This window comes from Mus caroli, unplaced genomic scaffold (assembly GCF_978045245.1).
Source record: "Mus caroli unplaced genomic scaffold, Mus_caroli_1 scaffold_20, whole genome shotgun sequence".
In the NCBI taxonomy this organism is placed as follows: Eukaryota; Metazoa; Chordata; class Mammalia; order Rodentia; family Muridae; genus Mus; species Mus caroli.
The window spans coordinates 23,197,309-23,219,409 of NW_028227275.1; the positions used below are offsets into that span (position 1 = coordinate 23,197,309).

Below are 22,101 nucleotides of genomic sequence, written 5' to 3' on the forward strand. Positions count from 1 at the left end.
ATAAGCGAGAGTAAACCACAGGCCCTATATCAAGATGCTCCCACCTCAGTGAGAGAAGCAGACAAATTCCTTTAGACGTGTTTCTCAAAGTGTGGTCAATGGCAGCAGATGCTTTTTTAAAAAAATGTTTTATTTTTATATATACTTAACATTTTAAATTATGCTTATATATGTGGGGTGGCAAGTAGGTGGGTGTGTTTATGTGTCTGTGTCTGTGTGTGGGTTTGTGTGTGTAAGTGCACACAAATGCCAGAAGGGGGCACCAGATTCGCTGAAGTTACAGGTAGCTGGAAACTGCCCAACACAGGTTCTGGGAACCCAATTCCAGTCCTCTCTGGAAGAGAAGAACAAATTCAACCACTGAGCTGTCTCTCCAGCCTCCACAACAGATTCTTTTAAAGCATATGTAGTCTCAGGGATGCATCTAGGTACATCCTGTCTCTTGGCAATTCTAACGCCCTCTCAAGTAAGAAGCCCATAGAGTGTATATGTAAGTATGTGGCTAAGGCAAACAGATCAAAAACTCAGCACACCACAGTGATGGTTTTTCAAATGTTTCATGGTTTATTTAGCCCTCCACAGAGGTTTAGGTTGAGTCTTGGCTCACCATGAAGCCTTCTCTGACTGTATTTGTCCACAGGACACTCTTGGGAGGTGGGATTTGGGGAGAAAGCTGGAGATGGCTGTTAGACAGACAAGGTCTTACCCAAACTATAGAGAAAGGATGGACGCAGCATGAGTAAAGTCACCTCAGCCCAGCTCTGGAACAATGAGGGAGGCTGGATTTTCCTAGGCCAATGTTGCCCATTAAAGGGGTCTAGCTGCATCCTGGGATGGGCATGCCATCCACCATCACTATCTGGGAGGGAGGCAGGGCCTTGGGGCAAACATGACTTCAGAGCACAGTAGCCCTGTTCTGATAAGCATGCTTTCATGGGTACCACACAGAGGCATGCTGGGATTCTGGGGAATCTCTGTAGACTGGAGATTTGTTCCATTTCAGGGACTCCTGATGCCACAGTGAGGGCCCCCACCCTCTTCTCCGTGTGGCCCCAGACTTCCGTAAGCCTCAGTAGGCACCTGCGTCTGCTGGATGAACGCTATTCTCACTCTCTGCTTCCACAGCAGCTGCTCCAGGTTCAGATCCTTAAAACTTCACTGTCCACCTGAATCAGTGCCATCTACCCTGGCACATAACTGATATAGATTTAGGGGCCACTGCTCAGTGCAACATAATCACAAGCAAGCTCTGGTTGCAGGAAGGGAGGTACAAGAAACAACAGGACCATATGGTGTTTGTGTGTTTCCACATCAGTAAGCAAAGGGATGGGTGGGCAGAGCCAGGGGAAGCCTCCACTAATCCAAACAGCTGTGCCTGGGTTTCCCCAAGGCAGGGTTTAGTTGCTGCTGGGGCGGGATCACCCACACCCCGAGGAAGCTATCCCTTCCATTTAAGCATTGATGGGATTCTGCGTGTCTAAACAGCACAGAGAAAGACAGGCATTAGTGGTGGCCCCTCTGCAGGGCAGGCTCTACTCCTGACCCAGACCAGGGATTTAATGTTCCTGGAATGCAGGACATGGAATGTCAGTACGCAGAGAGGAGAGATTGGAGCACGCTGGTACAGCAACTTCATCCAGTTCTCAAAAGGACCAGGAAGCAGAGATGATGGGCAGGTCCTTATGGAGAATTAAATGAAGCTATAAAGAAGATGAACTCCAAAGTCCTATCATTGTTATAATCTCTTTTCTGTTGCTGTCATAGAATAGTGTGGGCTGGGTGATTTATTAAGAAAAAAAAGGGGGTGAATTTAAATTTCTTACAGTTTGAGAGCCCGAGAGGTTTAAGAGTATGGTTCCATAGTCTCAGAGAGGCTGCTCCCTGCGTCATAACGTGGCAGAAGCATCACTGGACAAGAGGGACCGGAGATGCCAACTTGAGTCTCTCTTTCTTTTCTCACGAAGCTAGCGATGTCCTGTGCCTCTGGCTCCGCCCTCATCTGTTCTGCTGTCTCAGTATAGCCATCATGAAATAATATGTACAAAAACTTGAGGATTCAGCTTTCAACACATGAACTCTAAGGGGTCACACTCAAGCCACAGCTGTGACAGTGGACAGCAGTGGGTTAGCCAAGCAGTATGTGCGGAGGGCTGGCTGGGGGCTCTCCTCTCCAGGAAGTGGGCTTCTGGATGGTAATGAAAAGGAAATAAAATCCAGGGATCTGCTAATTTTTTTTCCTGTTTTAGATCACGGTTACAATATACTGCAGGAAGGGCTCTGAGAAAGGTGCCACAGGGATGGATTTGGGTCATACAATGTCTCTAGCCAATCAGTCATGCCAACAAGGGTTCTAGAGCACCAGTCATGCACCAGGCTCAGTTGTCACCCTAGAGAACCAAGAGTGGGAGGGAATGGAAGTATGGCAGTGTGCATGCATGTGTTCCACACACAGACACACGCTCAGACACAGACACACACACATATATATATATATATATAGACACACACACACACAGACTGACAGACACAGATGCACAGACACACAGACATATACAGAAACACACATATAAACACAGATACACACACAGACACATACACATACAGACACATATATACACACAGTTATATGCAGACAGACACACACTCAGACACAGACATGCACTCACACACATATACAGAGACACATGCACAGGCACTCATATATAGATGCACATACACACACACATACAGACATATAAACACAGATACACACAGACACACACACACACACCTCTTCTACCTTTCTTTTATCTTTCTTCTCTCATGCCCCTTGTTCGAATTTTCTTTTTTTTTTAATTAGGTATTTTCCTCATTTACATTTCCAATGCTATCCCAAAAGTTCCCCATACCCCCCCCCAACTCCCCTACCCACCCATTCCCACTTTTTGGCCCTGGCGTTCCCCTGTACTGGGGCATATAAAGTTTGCAAGTCCAATGGCCTCTCTTTCCACTGATGGCCGACTAGGCCATCTTTTGATACATATGCAGCTAGAGTCAAGAGCTCTGGGGTACTGGTTAGTTCATAATGTTGTTCCACCTATAGAGTTGCAGATCCCTTTAGCTCCTTGGGTATTTTCTCTAGCTCCTCCATTGGGGGCCCTGTGATCCATCCAATAGCTGACTGTGAGCATCCACTTATGTGTTTGCTAGGTCCCGGTGTAGTCTCACAAGAGACAGCTATATCAGGGACCTTTCAGCAAAATCTTGCTAGTGTATGCAATGGGGTCAGCATTTGGAGGCTGATTATGGGATGGATCCCTGGATATGGCAGTCTCTAGATGGTCCATCCTTTTGTCTCAGCTCCAAACTTTGTCTCTGTTCGAATTTTCTTGATGGTCATTGGCCAAGCTAGAGTTTTGGAACTTGGGTCCCATGTGTGGCTTCTAACTACACTGAGGCACACATAAGCTAGACACTACAGATAAGGAGGGAGAGCGAGCCCCCATCCTGCTCCCAGCCCTGAGGGATGAGGCAGGGCCATGGCCACTCTTACCTGAAATGTGAAGTACTCATCTGCAGGGGCATTCAGCATGTTACAGATCTGTGAAGCAAGAGACAGAGTCATTCTGAAACATGGTGAGGTTAGGACCATGTAAGTCCATGGAGGAGGGTGAGAGGGCATGTTGGGAGTGAGTTTCCCACGCAGCTCTTGGCTGTTCGGTAAACACATGAAGACACACTCACTACATCAGGCCATATTTGCTAACGACTCACTGAAGTTACCTCCTCTTCTGCTATGCCATTGACTGACATTTCCTGCTCTTTGCTCCTCTCCCCTCTTCAACTTCCAAGTGATGTCTTTCGACTTCCCAACCCCTCAGCCCAAGCAAAAGAAAGACTGCTCTGCTGAGGCAGGTTTGAGCATGGGTGCTGATCTTACTTTATTCTTTTACAAAGTAAGGTTGCTTGGGGGGTGGTAAAAGGAAAAGGCTAGGCAACGTTTCACTTGCTCCAAAGTAAGGATTCCTTATGAAATACTGCGCTTACTGCCAGAATTCAGAGGTAGTTTCTTATACCCATTTTTAGTTTTTAGAGTCATAAGCACAAGTGGGTCTTAATACAAGTCTCTATTTTCACTTCTACCAGAGTTCCACTTAAAATGATAGCATTTCAGGCTTGGGTGGTAATGGCTGAGTCATCTTCTCCTTTGAAAGATGAGGACACTGAAGTCCCAAAAGGTTTAGGGCTCTGTTCAGATTCACTGGGTGAAACTTGAATTGTAATTTGAAACTCCAAAGAGGGGCGATGGGATGGACTGATGGGATGGACTCTCCTGGCTAAGGGTTGGGGAAAATCCTGGTGCAATACTCCTACCATGGAGAGTACTTCTACCAACATTTACCCACTCACAAATTCCAAGCTCTGTGAGCCAAGGGGGCTGCCAATGTTAAGTGCCTTTAAAAAAAAAAGATTTATTTATTTATTATATGTAAGTACACTGTAGCTGTCTTCAGACACACCAGAAGAGGGCATCAGATCTCACTGCAGATGGTTGTGAGCCACCATATGGTTGCTGGGATTTGAACTCAGGACCTCTGGAAGGTCAGTCAGTGTTCTTAACCACTGAGCCATCCCTCCAGCCCTGTTAAGTGCCTTCTAACAGTGAATAAAACATATCTACTCTTTCTCCACTAGCCTTACAAAGAAAATGTGGAACTCTTCTGAAGCGTTTGCTTATTGATCGATTGATTGATTGATCGATTGATTTATGCATATTTACTTTTGGGTGTTTTTTTTTTTGTTTTTTGTTTTTGCTTACTTGTTTCTCTCTCTCTCTCTCTCTCTCTCTCTCTCTCTCTCTCTCTCTCTCTCTCTCTCAGTCTGGATTTCTCTATGTAGCTTTGCATGGCGTAGTGTTGGCAATCTTGCTGCTCAGCAGCCTCCTCGCTGCTGCTGGGATTATAGGATCCTGCTGTTTCCATGAGTACTCATAGTTTAAGAACCTGAGGATCCTTAACCTGCCATTCTTAATTTCATGATCTAACTTGAATATTCAACATTATTTCCTGGACTGTGGGTCTCCCAAATGTGGTTTAAAGATGCAAACCAATCAATCCCCCCCCCCCCCCGGCCTTTCTGTCATGGACATGTGATTTCCAGCCTTTACTTTGAGGCTTCACAGAAAACACTTGTGATCATGTTAAGACCATTGAGTATTTGAAATGGAATTGAACCTATCGTAAGTCACAGCCACTGACTTTTAATATGCCTGGCTTTAAAGCAGATGTCTGAAAAGTGTGTGGCTTCAGAGTAAAAGGTGGAGAAATGGATGAATCTTTCTCAAGTTAGTTGAATATTTTGATACAATTTCAGCATCCTGATTTAACCCACATTTCCCTCCCTAGATTCCTCTTTCCTTTCTCCTATGCCAAGAAAGTGGCCATCTACCCTTGTTTCAATTATTCTTGGGTCAACAGTTGTATTTTATCTAGTAAGGGTCTCACACATGGTTATTTAGCATTTAAGTTTGTCTAATGACTTACAAATCCATTTTCTGCAACGTATGTTGGCAATCCACTCACAAGCGTCCAGTGGTCTGCTGGAGGTGACCTTGGAGAAGATTAGAAGAGATTATATCATTGGCACATATAAAAATGATCGGGTACAAAGTCCCAGGGGCAACTCCCATGGCTACTTCGGGGGAACACGCACGGAATCACGTTGATCTCTTCTTTTCCATGTAAAATGTAGTCGATGATTTTATAGAAGATGATTTCCTAGGGAGGAAGGAGATTGTGGGCACAACATTAATTCCCAAAGAAAATAATCTTCACTGAAGAATGTGTGCTTTACAATTCTTATAAATAGTACCTAATTTCCTAGCCACTGTTTTCTGAATAATGTCAATTACTAAACTCTTCATGTATTAGTCACAGGCGTGTAATCTGTCACACACACACACACACACACACACACACACACACACACACACAGTGAGATCACTGTCATTTAAAAAAGCTGAATTGACCCAAATAGCTTTTGGGGGAGTCTGATTACTAAACCACCAGGAAATCTGCCTTTACTTTTAACTGATTGCTTTCTGTTGCCCAGAAGTAGCTGACATTAATGACTTCATTAGGGAAAAAAAATCACATACTTTATCAACTGCAAACAGACATCTATCATGTGGTAAGCACCCAGGTCTTTTCTCACTGGCTAATCTCAGCAGGCACCTCCACAACAGAAATTAATGGATCCATTGTCAATGTTGGACGGGAACGGGGCAGGTGAGGAATCCGAGGCCCCACCAAACCTGTCAGTTTCTGGGTTTCATGGTCGGAGGATATGGTGGTACAGAAGCAAACACACTTCCTGCCCCCCATGAAGCTTGCAGTTGAGTGTGGCTGTAAATCTAACCTGGCCCCCAGGAGGTTGTTCTGCACAGCTGAAAGGACCCCCAAGCACATCTCACAATGTTGTTCCAGTGGCTCTGATGCCTTCCTTCATGCCGAGAACCACAGACCCACCCCACTGTACAGGACAGAGAGGGACAGGCAGGTTCCCTCCGAAATGTCTCTCCTCTGGGCACTTCAGTCTCTTGGCATCATACACAGACAGCACAGAAGATATTTACCCTGCCATCTGGAGTCTTTGGTCCTTTATAAGGCTCAACTTCTCCAAGCTTGATTGGCCACTCATCGTAAAATTCCTGGAGGCAATTATATTTAAACATTATTAAACAAACTGTCCCGCAAGTCACCACACCTCAACTGATTCATGGACCCTCACATACTTTATGTTAATCTGCATAGTTTTGCAATTTTAGACTTGAAAAAAAATATCTGTAGTTCTCAGCAATATTGCTTATGAACCTGTGACTATATATACAAGCCACTTATCTTTTATTCGTCTGTTAAGTGGGAACAGCACAACTTGAGCTTGTTGTGATGATTAAATGCACAGTCTATGCCCCACACGTGCATGCCATTCAAAGCACTCCATGCATACTGTCTGCAGTGTGTAGCATCTGTAGATGACTGCACTAAAGCCAGGGTGTTAAGAAGCTTCGTTAATGCTGCTCACAGCCGACAGTGTCAGTTACCCTAATTAGCACTCTTCTCCCATTTTGCCAGTTGAACCTCATTTTGCTTAGTTATCAGGTGGTAATTTGTTCAGAAAAGATGGGTCCTGCCCAGCCCATAGGAGGTCTACATGAAGCACCCTGCTAATTTAAAGGCAGGTACGTGGTTCCATTTAGACCAGTGAACGGGGTTGGTGGAGTCAGCTGAAGGGCTACTGGACAAAGGTGATGAAAGGTGATAAAAGTGATGTTTCCTGCGTAGCCAAAAGCATGCTAAACAGCACCTGCAGTTCCACAGGAGGCATTAGAATCCCGCTCTTCTGCTGCATGGTCCTATACTGCCCACTTGGAACAGTGGCTTTGAAAAACAACTGCCAATCACATGAATAGCAAGAAGTATAAATGATACTGTATCAGTTGTGTTGAAATCCCAGCTTTCCAATAGAATTAAAGATGGGAGAGGGCATCACACTATTAATAGTAATATTTCTTCCTCTCTACATTAAGATCTTTTATATTTCAGATACGAAATGTCAAATGGTCACCAACATTATACACCTACAATGTACTCAATAACTTATGTATCTATCTCAGATTTTCGAGGCTGATAAAAAAGATGTCCCCCACTTTGGTGATGAGAAAGCCAAGAACCAGGGAGATCAAAAACCTTGCTGAAATTGAGGACAGAGAATGAACAGTGCCTGACTTCAAACCCTGCATCAGAACTGTAGCAACCATGGCAGTGTGGTATTAGTGGGGAGAGAAATCAGCAATTGGAAAAGACTGGAGAAGTGTGTGTGCATACACGCACTCGCACTCCGAGACACACACATACACACACACACACACACACACACACTCGACTGATTTTTGACAGAGGAACAAAAATCACAGAGACAAACTAGTCTATTCAACAAATGGTATTGGAACCACGACATCCAGTAAGAAAAGAAATCTTATTTCTTTAATTTAAAAAAAAATCTCAGAATGATTTATAGGCCTAAATATAAAGCACAGAGCTATAAGAATTCTAGAAGTTGACACAGGAGAATATCTAGGTAAGCTTGAGTTGGAGTTATTTTGTTGTTGATTGGTTGGTTTTTGTTTGTTTGTTTTTTAGACACAGAACAAGGGCACAATGTATAAAGAGAAAATTAGTGGATATTATTACAATTTAAAATGTCTGCTATAGAAATGTTTCTCAGAAAAGAATGAAGAGACTGGGAGAAAAATATTTGCAATTGCGGGACTAGTATCCAGAGTATTCAAAGTCTCCAATTTGCTCAGGCTGGTCTTAAGTTCAAGTTATCCTCCTGCCTCAGCCTCCAGAGCGCTGGGATTGTAAATATGTGCCATCACTTCTGGTTGCAAAGATCTCTTGAAATCTAACCACCAGGAAGCAAAGACCTCCACCTGAAAACCAGCAGGAGATCAGAGCAGGCATTCCACCAGACAAGAAGTGCCATGGGAACTAAGCACGTGAAATCTGCTCAACATCATCTGCGGCTGGGACTGCAAATTCAAACAGTGATGCACTGCTACATGTCTTGAAATGGATAAAACCAGAATAGAGGGACCACTAACTCCTGATGAGAGTGCAGATATGCAAAAATGCTAGCCGCTTGGAAAGACAGATTGGCAGTGTTTATAGAGATAAACAGTCTCCCTGGATGATCCAATAACTGGACTTTTTTGCCATTTGCCCAGGTAAGTTGAAAGTATGTGTACACAAAAACCCGTACATGGTGTCTACAGCAGCCTTATTCATAATCACCCCAAACTAGAAGCAACCACAATATCCTTCTCTACTGAGAACACTGCCTTAGGGTAGATTATTATTCTCTAATGAAAATACATGGACTTTAGCAAAGATATGGAATTGACATGTCTATCAATCAATGAATAGGTAAAGACATTCTAGAGAATATACTCAATGAAATACTATCCAGCCTCAAAAAGAAAGAAGGAAGGAAGGAAGGAAGGAAGGAAGGAAGGAAATAAATATGGATGGACAGAGGAAGAAAGGAAGGAAGAGAGGGAGGGGGAAAGAAGTAAAGAAAGAGAAAGAAAGTATAGACAGACAGACAGACAGACAGACAGACAGACAGACAGATGCAGTCATGTGTCACTCTGACAGTGTTAGCAAACCTGGAGAGTGTGGTAAGAGAAATGGGCTAGGCACTAAAAGACAAACATGCAATGTACGTGTGGAATCTGAAAATGTCCAGCACTGGAGCAGAGGGCAGAATGTAGTTACCAGATGCTATGGGTTGAGCATCCTCCCTGTAAACAGGACAGGGAGGAGCTGTCCAAATACCACAGAGTTCCAGCCAGGCAGTAAATTCTCAGGACTTCATACAGGAAAACGCAACTACAGCGAATATGTACTATATATTTCAAAGCTGTTATGAGACTAGATATAAAAGGTATCGCTCTGCAAAGTGATCAACATGTTAATTACTGCACTGTAACCATTTCATAATTTACACATATGCATATATGAAACTATCACACTGTATCCCATAAATACGTGCAACTGTTACCTTCTTAAATTGAGAAATAAAAATTGTGAGTTATCAAAAATTTGGGCATAGTGTCACATGCCTGTAATTCTAGATCTCAGAAAGCTGATGCAGGAGCATTGTTTGAGTTTGAGGCTACCCTGGGTTAAATATAGTGAGGACTAGGCCAGTCGGGGATTCATAATAAGATGCTTTCTCAAAAAGATGACAAAAGGCACCAGAGAGAAGGACCATGAGAGAGAGCGGCCTCAGACCATCAGTCTGTGACCTTTGCCTTCAGCCATCTTTCTCTCCCTCCTCATCTGTTCCTCCTGCTTAGTACTCAAGGTCATCTTAGCTGGCCAGCTCAGCTCTCTTCTTGCCCTAGATTGCATGTTTGCTGCTTGCCTGTTTCCCTTCTCCTTTTAGATTTGCCTCTTCTTATTCTTTTGCTTTTTTCTCTTCCCAAAGAACATTATCTGCACGTCTCGTAGGGTCTGTGTGCCTCAACCATCTGAGAGACAAGGCTATTCTACATAGTCTTATAGCATGTCTCTCTTTTCAGTCTACCCCTTGCCTAAATTCCCCCATCACCCTGAGGGATTTTTAAATAAATCCATTAAAATATTTTTATATAAAATTTTATAAAATATAAAAATTCATTCTATAAAAATTTTAAAAATATATTTATAAAATGATAAAGTATATTTCATAAATATAAAAATGTGTTTTATTTTAATTTATATTTTGTAAAATAGATTCTAAAATTATTTTATAAAAATGAAATTAATTTATTATAAATAATAAATGTATTATTGTTTTCAACTGAATGTACCTTTCTTATATCTTCTCTTCAAGGCCTGATGTGGATTCTCTTCCACTTTCTTCTATCACCCCAATATTACCATCTTATTGGGATTTCTTCTTATTCTTTGTGTCACCAATTATACCCATGATAACTAATCTCTTAACACACACAGTGTTATCAATACCCCTTTACTCCCTAAAATAATTAGTAGTTAAGGGGTAACTATTGCACAATCAACTATCTCTCTACTTCCCTAGATATTCCCCCAATATTCCCTCTGGGTATTGATTGTTGGCACAGAGTAGGGCTGGGAATACAGTCTGGTGTCCAAGGGTTTTACAAAGGGAAGCCTCAATCTACTATGACCAGTTCTCTTCTGAACTCTGCACACACTTTCATCTGAAGGGGAAAAGGTGACTTAAATTCAAAGTCATTGTTTTTCAATGCAACCAACAGTCTAACTCCCAATACACAGATCTCAATACAAAACACAACATGAAAGCCCAAGACCACACACATGTCCCCTCCAAAATCTAACAAATCTCACAGCAAATGCCCCCAATGACAGTAACTTAGATGAAATTCCAGACAGGAAATTTCCAGGAGTAAAGATAAAAATGTTTAAATAAATGAAAGAAGACAAAAATAAATGCCTGAATGAATTTCATGAGACTCTTAAATGGCTGCATAAAGGAAGGAAGCCAACATAAGATATGAAAATAAGGTTGATAAATGTACTGAAGAAAAGACAAGCTGAAATGATACTGGAAATAAAAACTTCACTAATCACAAATTAAAATCTCAATGGACATTCTCTAATAGAATGGCTTGCAGGAAGGGCGGAACGTTAGGCCCTGAAGACAGGATATAGGAATTGGTACATTTAGTTGAAAGAAAAAAAAATTATTAAAAAGCTTTCAAAGAGAATATGAAGAACTTGGGGACACCATGAAAACAAATCTATTAATTATGGGTATAAAAGAGAATAGCCCCATGCAAAAAGCATAGTCAATATTTTCAGTACAATCAGTAGAAATTTGTCTAAACCTGGAGAACAAGAGGTCTGACTGAGTCAGAGAGGCAAATAGAAATCCGAATAGGAAAAATTAGGGAGAAAAACTCCTTACATCATATCACATTTAAAACACTACGTAGCGCAAGGAATGCAAATTAGAGAGAAAAGGAACGTACATTAAGAGTGACAAGAGACAAAGGGTCACATATAAAGGTAGACCCATAAGTGTAACAGCCGAACTTGCATGTAGGAGAAACTTAACCGGCACATTCACACCAGATACTTCCTCCCTGAGCCAACCTAGAATCTACTGGCATGGATAGAGACCACTGACACTGAATCAGGTGGTAGAACGAGCCTATGAGAAAGAGAACACTACATCTGGCTACTTGAGAACTACTGAGATGCTTGGAGGGGGGTGTAAAGGTTTACCCAGTTTCTTCACTAAACAAGTCTGCTTTTGCCACTTGCCTGACTCCCAGAGTCTGCTTGTTGCCTCTGTGCCTTCTTACCCCTGCCCCCAAGGGTCTTGGTTGGGGTTGCAAGCAACACTCACAAAAGAAACGTCCAAACTCAAAAGGGCAGAGAAAGATGCATTTCAACTCCTGAAAAGCCTCAGCTGCCAACCCAGGCTTCTATACCCTGCAAAATTATCTTTGCAATTGATGTAGAAATAAATGCATTAATATTTTTTTTAAAAGCATGATAAAGTTTATAACTGCTAAGCCAGCTCTGAAGAAAATATTAGGCAGAATTTTTCAAGCTGAAGAAAATAATAAACACACTCAGGGACAGTGGAGACAAAACCAAAGGGGGTATGACTGTAGCTAAACAAATGGGGACCAAGAAAACACTAGAAATTACAAAATCAAGAAAATGATGTAAATTGTCACACACCTTTAAATAATAACTCTTCAATGTCTTAGTTTCCAAATCATAAGACACAGACTAGCATATTGAGTCAAACCAACAAACCAACATCCATCTAGTTTTGGACTCTAAGAAACATACTATGCCTTCAAAGATAGATTCTGTGTTAAGGCAAAGAGATGAGAAAAGATATTCCAAGCAAAAGATACCAGGGAATGGGAGTCAGTATCCTGACATTTCATAAAACAGACTTCAAGGCAATCTAACTCATAGGAGATCAAGAAGGTCACATACTGATTAATGGAACAATCCATCGAAAGGGCATTTCATTTCTATAAATTAATTAGATAAGGAAAAATAAGACAAAGAGCAATTTAGATAGTAGAAACTGCAAATCAACTTTCCTTTATTTTTTTAAAAAAAAGGACATTCGAATTCTAATTATTTACACAACAGACATAGGGACACACAGTTTCATAAGACTCTACGTAAAGTCACAGATTAACCTTAACACAGCAATAATAAGTGATTCCAGGATCCTACTAATAAAGAGACCATCCTGACAAATAACATAGAGACCAAGGAGTCATATAATATCCCAGATAAAGTGGACTTAATAGATGTCTACAGAACATTCTATCCAAGCACTACAGAAGATACATTCTTCTCAGCAGCCATTGGAACTTTCTCTAAAGTAAGATCACATATTAGGACACAATACAAGTGCATTACTTTTCTGTTGCTGTGTAAAATATCATGACCAAAAGCAGCTTATACTTTCAGAGGGACAGAGTCCGTGCTGGGAGGGAAGACATGGCCTGGTGGTTGCTGCAGGAAGCTAGCTGATCATATTTCCACTCTATGATGGTATGAAAGAAAATGGGCCCCATAGACCCATAGGGAGTGGCACTTGTTGTGGCCTTGTTGGAGCAGATGTGGCTTTGTTGGAGGAAGTGTATCACTGGGGGTAGACTCTGAGGGCACAGATGTTCAAGCCAGGTCTAGTGTCTCACTCTCTTCTTGCTGCCTGCTGATCCAGATGTAGAACTCCCAGCTACCTCTCCAGCACCATGTCTGCCTGTGTGCCCCCAAGCTTCCTGCCATGACGATAATGGACTAAACCTCTGAAACTGTAAGCCAGGCCAAATTAAATATTGTCCTTTCTAAGAGTTGCCATGTCTCCTAACAGCAATAGAGCCCCTAACTAAGACGCAATCACACACAGGAAGCAAAAGGAGAGAAGAGGAAGTGGAACAGACTACAAACCTCAACTGTTTCCCCTCCCCCACCCACCAGTGAAATACTTCCTCCAGTAAGGCTCTATGTCCTAAAGGTTCATTACTACAAACCGGAAACCAAGTGTTAAAATACATAATCCTATAAGAGACACTTTTTTTTTTCATTCAAACCACCACAGTAAGTCTCAACAAATACATAAAAATAGAAATAGCTTCGTGTGTCATATCTGACCACGTGGAGAAACACCAGAAATCAACAGCAAGAGAAAGTACAGAGAATTTACACACTCATGGAGATTGCAACTGAATGACAAACAGGTTACTAAAGAAATCAAGAAGGAAATTAGAAAATGCCTAGAATTGAAAGAAAATGAAGACACACTCAGAACTACGGGATGTAAAGAAAGCAATTCTAAGAGAGAAGTCACAGCTATAAGTGTCTACATTTTAAAAATCAGAGATTTCTTGCTTGGATGACTTAAGGGCCTCGAGAAGAAAAGAACAAGGCAAATCCAAAAGCAACACACAAAAAGAAATAATTAAGATCATCAAAGAAATTAATGGAAGAAATAATTAAAAATACAAACAATGAAGCGAAGAGTTGGTTCTTTCCAAAGATGAAAAAGTGACAAACTGTTAGCTAAACCAACCAGATGTGTGTGTGGGGTGGGGGTGGGGATGTTAATAAAACTAGAGAAGGGAGGAGGTTACAACAGATACTAAGGAAATTCAGAGAATTGTAAGAACACACCTTAACAACTTATATTCCACTAAACTGAAGAAAAAAAATCAACAAAAATCCCGAGTATGACCTACCTATCAAAGTTAAACCAAGCGAGACCAGTAATTTAAACAGGTCTATAGCAAACAGTAAGATTCAAGCAGTAGTAATGAAAAAAGAAATCTCTCAACTTAAAAAAGTAAAGATCCATGTGGATTCACTGTAGAACTCTAGCAGACCTCTGCGAAGAACTAATGTCTATCCTTTCAAATAACTCCATAAAACATAAGTGGAAGGAATGCTTCTAAACTCATTTTACAGAGCCAATATTACTGTATTACCCTGATATCCTAATAAGATAGTCTGTGTCTGTGTCTGTGTCTGTGGTGTCTGTGTCTGTGTCTGTGTCTGTGTCTGTGTCTGTGTCTGTGTCTGTGTCTGTGTGTCTGTGTCTGTGTCTGTGTCTGTGTCTGTGTCTGTGTCTGTGTCTGTGTCTGTGTCTGTGTCTGTGTCTGTGTCTGTGTCTGTGTCTGTGTCTGTGTCTGTGTCTGTGTGTGTCTGTGTCTGTCTGTGTCTGTGTATGTTTGTCTCTCTCTGTCTTTCTGTCTCTGTCTCTGTCTCTGTCTCTTTCTCTCTCTCTCTCTCTCTCTCTCTCTCTCTCTCTCTCTCTCTCTCTCTCTCATTTCTGGTCAGTTTTCCTGATAAACACACATGTAAAAATTCCCAGTAAAACATTTGCAAACTGAATTCAAGAACACATCCAGATGATCATTCGCCATGATCAAGCCGACTTGAAGGGCAGAGGTGATTGAAAGCATCAGTAAATCTAACACATCTATTCCACACATGGGATCAAGGTCAGAAATCGCATGACCATTTAATAGAAGCAGAAAGAGCCTTTGACAAGATGCAACATCCTTTCATAATAAAACCCCTGACAAACAAGGAATAAAAGGAACATATCTCAACATAATAATGAACATGTAGGGTAAACTACAACCAACATTGTGTTAAATGGGGAAGAATCCAGAAGCATTTCCACTAAGATCAAGAACAAGACAAGAATATCCACTCTTTCCACACCCATCCAATATAATATTTGAAGTCTTAGCTAGGACACTAAGACAAAAGAATGAACAACAGGAGACACAGACAGGAAAGTCAGCATACATGACTTTGCAGATGACATGATCCTATATATGAATGGCGCCCAAAGACTCCAACAGGAAACCCTTAGAGCTGACAGGACGTTCATCAACTTTGCAGATAACATGATCCTATATATGAATGGCACCCAAAGACTCCAACAGGAAACCCTTAGAGCTGACAGGACGTTCATCAAAGTGGCAGGCCACAAAGATATCAGTAACCTTCTTCATTCCAATGGTTTTTAGAGCTGAGTTACTCTATATGTGTCAACCAACCCAACATTTTAGCAGCAGGGAAACTGGAGGTGAGAGTGGAGGATGATATTGGCACTCTGTACTTTCTGCTCCATTTATTATAACCATAAAGCTAGTCTAAAGTTAAAGACTATTAATTAATCAAAACAGGAGACTTGCTGGTGATGGATACAGGTATAGAAGAGCAGAACTTTAAGCCTGTGTCACTTTGTTCCTCACTGTTTCTATTAGTTCTGAGCCTTCACAGAGCTAGTTCATGATATCTGGTTATTTACATAGCATATCCATTTGTTAATGGACCATGTCTCATTTGGGTATGTATTTTCTAGGTAGCTGAGGGGGAGATGAGGCATATGGAACATGAAAACCTTCTCCTTGGTCATGTCCAGAAGACCAATGGAGTAGCGCTCGCAGTTCAGGTATGTCCTGATGGTGTACAATGCCTTGTGAAACTGTCGCTCAACATCAGTGAGCTCTTCGAATACTTTATTGGCTGACCACATAAGGATCTGGAAGAGAGCATACAATGGGAGGAGGAGGAGGAGAAGAAGAAGAGGAGGAGCAACAACAACAACATGAGAGGAAGGAGAGAGACAGAGACAAAAAGTGAATATTAGTTTAAAAAAATGTAGTGTATCAAAAAATGAATACATCTCACAAGAAACTACAGTTCTAGTTTGACCCACCAACAAACATCATGGGTTCTCTAAGCAGGGTGATGGGTAGGTCTTTCCCAAGCCATGGGTTTATGAAAGGGGAAGACACATGATTGATCTAATGCAAAGAACAAATGTTCCTAATCTTTTCAAAGGCTCCAGTAGCAGAAGACTGCCACTGGACCTCGTGGGAAGGAAGTCACATGACTCATCCATGCATCCATAGCTAGTCAGAGTTAACCTAACCTGGAAAGTTGGAATGGGGAGGGACCTAGATGTGTTCATTCCCAAACCCACTCCTGTGTTATATGAATGAGGGACCCAAGGATCATGGCTGCTGTTATGTCGCTTTTACCCCCTCTATTCCATGGAAACAATAAACCACAAATAAGTGATCCTTTTCAGATGGTGACCCAGAAACTAAGAGATTTAAGTGAGAACTTATAATTATGCTTACTCTATTAATTATAATAACCATGCCAACCATATGAGATGGGTACTGTAATCATTACATCACAGGTGAAAAGCCCACAGGCACCCAGAACACAGACTGAACAGGGCCAGCTGGTTGTGCATACAGATGGAGGGCTAAAGGTTGGGAGGACCCCTGGGTAGACATACAGATTGAGGACTGAAGATTGGGAGGACCCCTGGATGGACGGCTGATTGTGAGAGGGCACCTAGGACTAAAGTTTGAGGATCTGCTCCAGGTGGCTTAAACCCCCACGAGGGTTCTGGCTTGCTGCTGTTTTGGGGTCCCTCTGCCAGAGTACATGAACAAGGAGTGACTACTGTTAACTGTTCCATTACCTGGCTTCTCCGGGACTCCACACTGTACAGGTAACTGGTGTGCTGCAGCCTTAGTGCGACAGCAACAAAGCTGAGGTACTTAGAAAAGACCTACGGGCCACAGAGAGGAACAAGTCACGGTTGCGATCCCTTCCTTTGGTTGTACAAGGCACTTCCTGTGTGTCTGGCCAAACACCGGGTGAGCAGTACCTCCTCATCCTGTTTGGAAAACTCGGGAGCGCTGATTTTGTTCACTGCCATGACCACAGCAAGGACCTCCTTGCCCGCCACGATCGGGACTGCCAGCAGATTCCTGGTGACATATCCAGTTTGCTTGTCCATAAAGTCAGAAAAATGGCTGTTCTGAAAACAAAACAAAACAAAAAAGTTCGCGTGTTCGCCAAAATAGGGCAGAATCAAAAGAGTCTAAGACACGCTCCAATTAAAAATCCTACCAATGATGGCTCCCGTTTAGTGGTTCCAGGATTCTAGAATGCTCATCTCTCACCCAAGGAGAAGCTTATCGGGATCAGGAGAAGATTGGGTCGGGAGGAAAGAGGTGTTATCACAGCCTGGTGGAAAGCGAGGTTCTAAGGAGATGGAATGGGGGAGTGGGGTTACAGTGGTCTGTGCAGGGAGGGGAAGCTCACTGGACAGGGACATTATTTAACTGCAAATGCAAAACGGACAGCTGGAACCAGGAACCTCTCTCACAAAACAAGAAAAACAAATCAATACTCCTTCAAGAGGACTGGCTCTCAATCTGTGGGATGCAACTCCTTTGACAAACCTCTATCTCCAAAAATATTTACGTTATGATTCATGATGTTAGGAAAAGTTTAGTTATGGAGTAACAACAAAAATTATTTTATGGTTAGAGTATCACCACCACATGAGGAACTGTAGTAAAGGGTTTCTGCATTAGGAAGGCTGAGAACCATCGCTCAAGACTGTTCCAACCTCCCCCACTTAAAGAAGTTAGTGGTAACTGCTTGATAATCTCCTTCCATAGATAGATAGATAGATAGATAGATGATAGATAGATGATAGATAGATTAGATAGATAGATTAGATAGATAGATAGATAGATAGATAGATAGATAGATAGATAGATAGATAGATAGATATGAAGGTAATCTAAATGAAATAGCCAAATAATGGTAGAGACAGAACCCCAAATGCCCATTTCTTGTCACCAAATGAAGCTTCTTGCACTGGGACTGGGTTACATCTAATTGAATTCTTGGCTAAAGAGATCCCACAGAACTCCCCCCCATTCCCACCCCCCAATAATCAGGCTGTTGCCAAGTCTGTATGTTGCTTTCCACAAACTGATTTCTGCTTTCCACAAACTGACTTCAGGGCCCCATTGTTTAAGACAACACCCACACACCGTATTAAACACAGAGGTGTTGAGCCGGTGCCTATGTATAGCCTTCACTCCTATGTTCTAGTATCTTTGGCACAGGAACGTAGTTTGCACGCTACTAAAGGAGAAATGTAAACACCAACCCAGCCACAAACCCATTGGTTACAATGATGTCCTGTCTGCAAAAGATGTTAGGGCAATGATGGCACAAAACTTGTGGGAGTAACCAACCAATGTCTGATTTGACTTGCCCATTTCACGAGATGAAACCCATACTCAACGCTGCTCAGGCAACCAAGAGCCTGAGAGTAGGTGTTCCAAGGATCTAAGATAAAACCAAGTTCCACTATTCTAAAAACAAAACAAAATCCTAGGAATAAAATGACATTCTGCTATACTCATAGATCAGTGCCATGCTCAGCCTTGGTCAGAGAAGCATCCTCCTGGAGCAGATGGGAACAAATACAGAAATCCGCAGCCAGACATGATCCAGAAAATGAGATACACTGGAACATTCAGCCCTAAAAATGGATGTCTCTATCAAATCCCTCATCTCAGGGCTCAAGGGTGGCTTCAGAAGAGGAGACAGAAAAAGTGCAAGAGGCAGAGGGGACAGAGGACTCAAAGAAAGCAAGGCCCTCTAAATCAACAAGATGAACAAGCCTGAACTCAGACTGAGGCAGTGTGCACAGGGCCTGCATGGGTCTGCATGGGTCTGCATGGGTCTGCATGGGTCTGCATGGGTCTGCATGGGTCTGCATGGGTCTGCATGGGTCTGCATGGGTCTGCATGGGTCTGCATGGGTCTGCATGGGTCTGTATGGGTCTGCATGGGTCTGCATGGGTCTGCATGGGTCTGCATGGGTCTGTATGGGTCTGCATGGGTCTGCATGGGTCTGCATGGGTCTGCATGGGTCTGCATGGGTCTGCATGGGTCTGTATGGGTCTGCATGGGTCTGCATGGGTCTGTATGGGTCTGCATGGGTCTGCATGGGTCTGCATGGGTCTGCATGGGTCTGCATGGGTCTGTATGGGTCTGCATGGGTCTGCACCAGATGGGGTTCTAGAGCTGAAAGGAGAAGCAGACAAAGGCCTCCATCCCTCAGAAGTTATCTCCAATTAATAGCCACTTGCAAAAGAAAGTTGATTTTGCTCTGAAGGAGTTTCATTAGGAAAACAAGCTACTATAAATGGCAGACGGCATGCCCAGCAGGGGATGACCAGTGAAATGAACGCAGAGCCATCTTTAAGAGAGGTTCCTTGTCTTAGAGTGTATCAAGGACTGTCTCCTTTTCGGGTGTGCTGTTAGGTTACTCGAGTGAGGTCACTCCAATTTCTTTTTGTAGGCACTTAGTGCTATGGGGTTGCCTCTTAGAGACACTTTGTATACCATAAGTTTGGATATGTTGTGTTTGTTTGTTTGTTTGTTTGTTTGAGACAGGGTTTCTCTGTAGCCATGTCTGTCCTGGAAGGAACTCGCTCTCTGGACAGGCTGGCCTTGAACTCAACAGATATCTGCCTGCCTCTGCCTCTCTAAGTGATGGAATTAAAGGCTTGTCCCATCACCACCCAGTAATTGATTTTTGTTTCTTTTTAAAGACAGGATCTCACTATGTAGCCTTGGCTGATCTGGAACTTGCTGTGAAGACCAAGCTGGTTTTGAACTCTGAGATTCATCTGCCTCAGCCTCCTGAGTACTGGGATTGTAGGCATATGTCATCATGTCTTGCACATTAAAAAATGCTTGCCCCCTTCAACTATGTGATATGGTCACCTTGCCACTGTCAGTATTTACAGGTTACTGAAAGGCTGTTTCAAGTTAAAGTCTTTCCTTTCATAATTTTTAATTTAATTTTATTTCTTATTTTTGGAGAGAAGAAAAAAAAAAAAAAACAGATCTTCTTGGCTATAACTCCTCTGGCTGAAGCAAAGGTAACGCTGATGCCTAGCATGGCAAGAGTTGATTAGTAAATTTGGGGAAATATAAGTGCTCAAAGTCAAGAGAAATGGGTGTGGAGGCATTTATGTGCTCTGTAATTCCAGAAAACATCTCTCTAGAGGGATGAAACTCAATGGCCCAAAATATGTGGGTTTTTTTTTCAAATGGAATTATTTTCATTTCTTTTGCTGATTATACTTCTAAAAGCAGCACAGACCTTAGAGTCTGCTCTGTCTGGTTTTCCAAAGTGAAAATGTGAGAGTCGACTGGAGTATGATTACAGGCCAACGTTCACACCCATACAAAGGCCACTTGGCCAATGACACCGCTCAAGTCTGAGCATCAGTTCCCAGCTCTGCCACAGGGACCCTACCAGAGAAATCAGATTGCTGTAACCTGTAAAATCCAAATATCTATGTTCTGCACACATTCTAGGCTTTCAGGTGTGCTGTGCAATTCTGATGCTCAACCTAGCAGATGCAGGGCTGTCTCAGGAGCTCCTTGGAGTGGGCCTACTCATTAAACAAACGGAGGTGCTGGGCAGTTGGGTGTCTCTCCTCACTCATAGATGGTGTATTCTTTCCCTAAGAGGGAACATCATTTCTTTTGCAGGATGCAGGCATAAGAGAGAAGATTCTGGAGTAAGCTTTCTGGGCTCCCCTGGTTTCCTAGCTCTGTGATCCCAGTCTACCCTCTGTGTCTGTCTTGTCTTGTTTTCCCTTTATTTTCCTTTCCCCCCCCCTTTTCTTTTCAAGACAGGGTTTCTCTGTGTAGCCCTGGCTGTCCTGGAACTCACTCTGTAGACTAGGCAGGCCTTGAACTCAGAGATCCGCCTGCCTCTGCCTCCAAAAGCTGGGATTAAAGGCGTGCACCACTATTGCCCAGTTAAGAGGTGCTGCATAAAGCCCAGAGTTTCCAGTGTAAAAATGGAGAGACACAGCATGGACACAAAGCTCTTGCGTACAGCAGACACTGGATAAATACGGAAAAGAGAAGAATGCTCCCCACCCAGTAGACACCGGATAAACATGGAGAAGAGAAGCATACTGCCCACCCAGCATATACTGGATAAACTCAGAAAAGAGAAGCCTTCCCACGCCCCACCCCTTCACCTGGAGGAAAAGTAGTTTTTTCTCCACGATGTCCTCTTTGTTTCTAGACCTCACTTTTCTCACCAGTTCTAGTCACAGAAGAGGTTGGGTGCTCAGCGGGGTAGAGGCATCCTCTGCCCCAGGTGCCCTTCCTTCAGGGGCCAGAGCTCTGCCGGGTGACACAGTTCTCTGCTTCCAGTACCATGCTCATCCTTGGTGAGAGCATCTCCATAGTCCTCTAAGTTCTTTCCCTTGACTCTCGGCTCGGATGCTTGTTCCTCCAACCCTGTTACCCCTGAACACATATGCCAGCTGTCACATGCACAAATGACAAAATGGAGTCCCAGAAACATGACCCATCAATTGGCTGTAGTGGAGTGTCTTTCCAGATGCATTTCGTACTTGACATCACTAGGTTCTAAAGTCAAGCATACACTCCTAAGTGCTCTTGGGCCAATCAAGATGGTGACTTTCAACTTTCAAAATTCAGGGCTGACTTGTTAGCACATCTGAAAACTCAGATTAAACTGTCCATAGATATAGGGAGAAGAAGCTTTCTAGATTTTTTTTTAAGTATATTTTGTTCTATGGACTCCCAAATTCTCCCAAAGGCATTTTTTTTTTCCAAAGGAGATCCTGGAA

General features: G+C 42.7%; 1 protein-coding gene across 2 annotated transcripts in view; it reads right to left on the reverse strand.

Annotated features, from left to right (window-relative positions):
• Positions 1-22,101, reverse strand: part of Pde6c (phosphodiesterase 6C) — a 52,265-nt gene that overhangs the window by 27,284 nt on the left and 2,880 nt on the right. For both annotated transcript variants that reach the window (XM_021151905.2, XM_021151904.2), the window contains exons 2-8: positions 17,272-17,424; positions 17,083-17,172; positions 15,985-16,125; positions 6,614-6,688; positions 5,692-5,756; positions 5,523-5,589; positions 3,533-3,580 (exon numbers count right to left, since the gene is read on the reverse strand). In XM_021151905.2, coding sequence (XP_021007564.1) covers positions 3,533-3,580; positions 5,523-5,589; positions 5,692-5,756; positions 6,614-6,688; positions 15,985-16,125; positions 17,083-17,172; positions 17,272-17,424 — 639 coding nt within the window. The remainder of the gene's footprint in view (positions 1-3,532; positions 3,581-5,522; positions 5,590-5,691; positions 5,757-6,613; positions 6,689-15,984; positions 16,126-17,082; positions 17,173-17,271; positions 17,425-22,101) is intronic.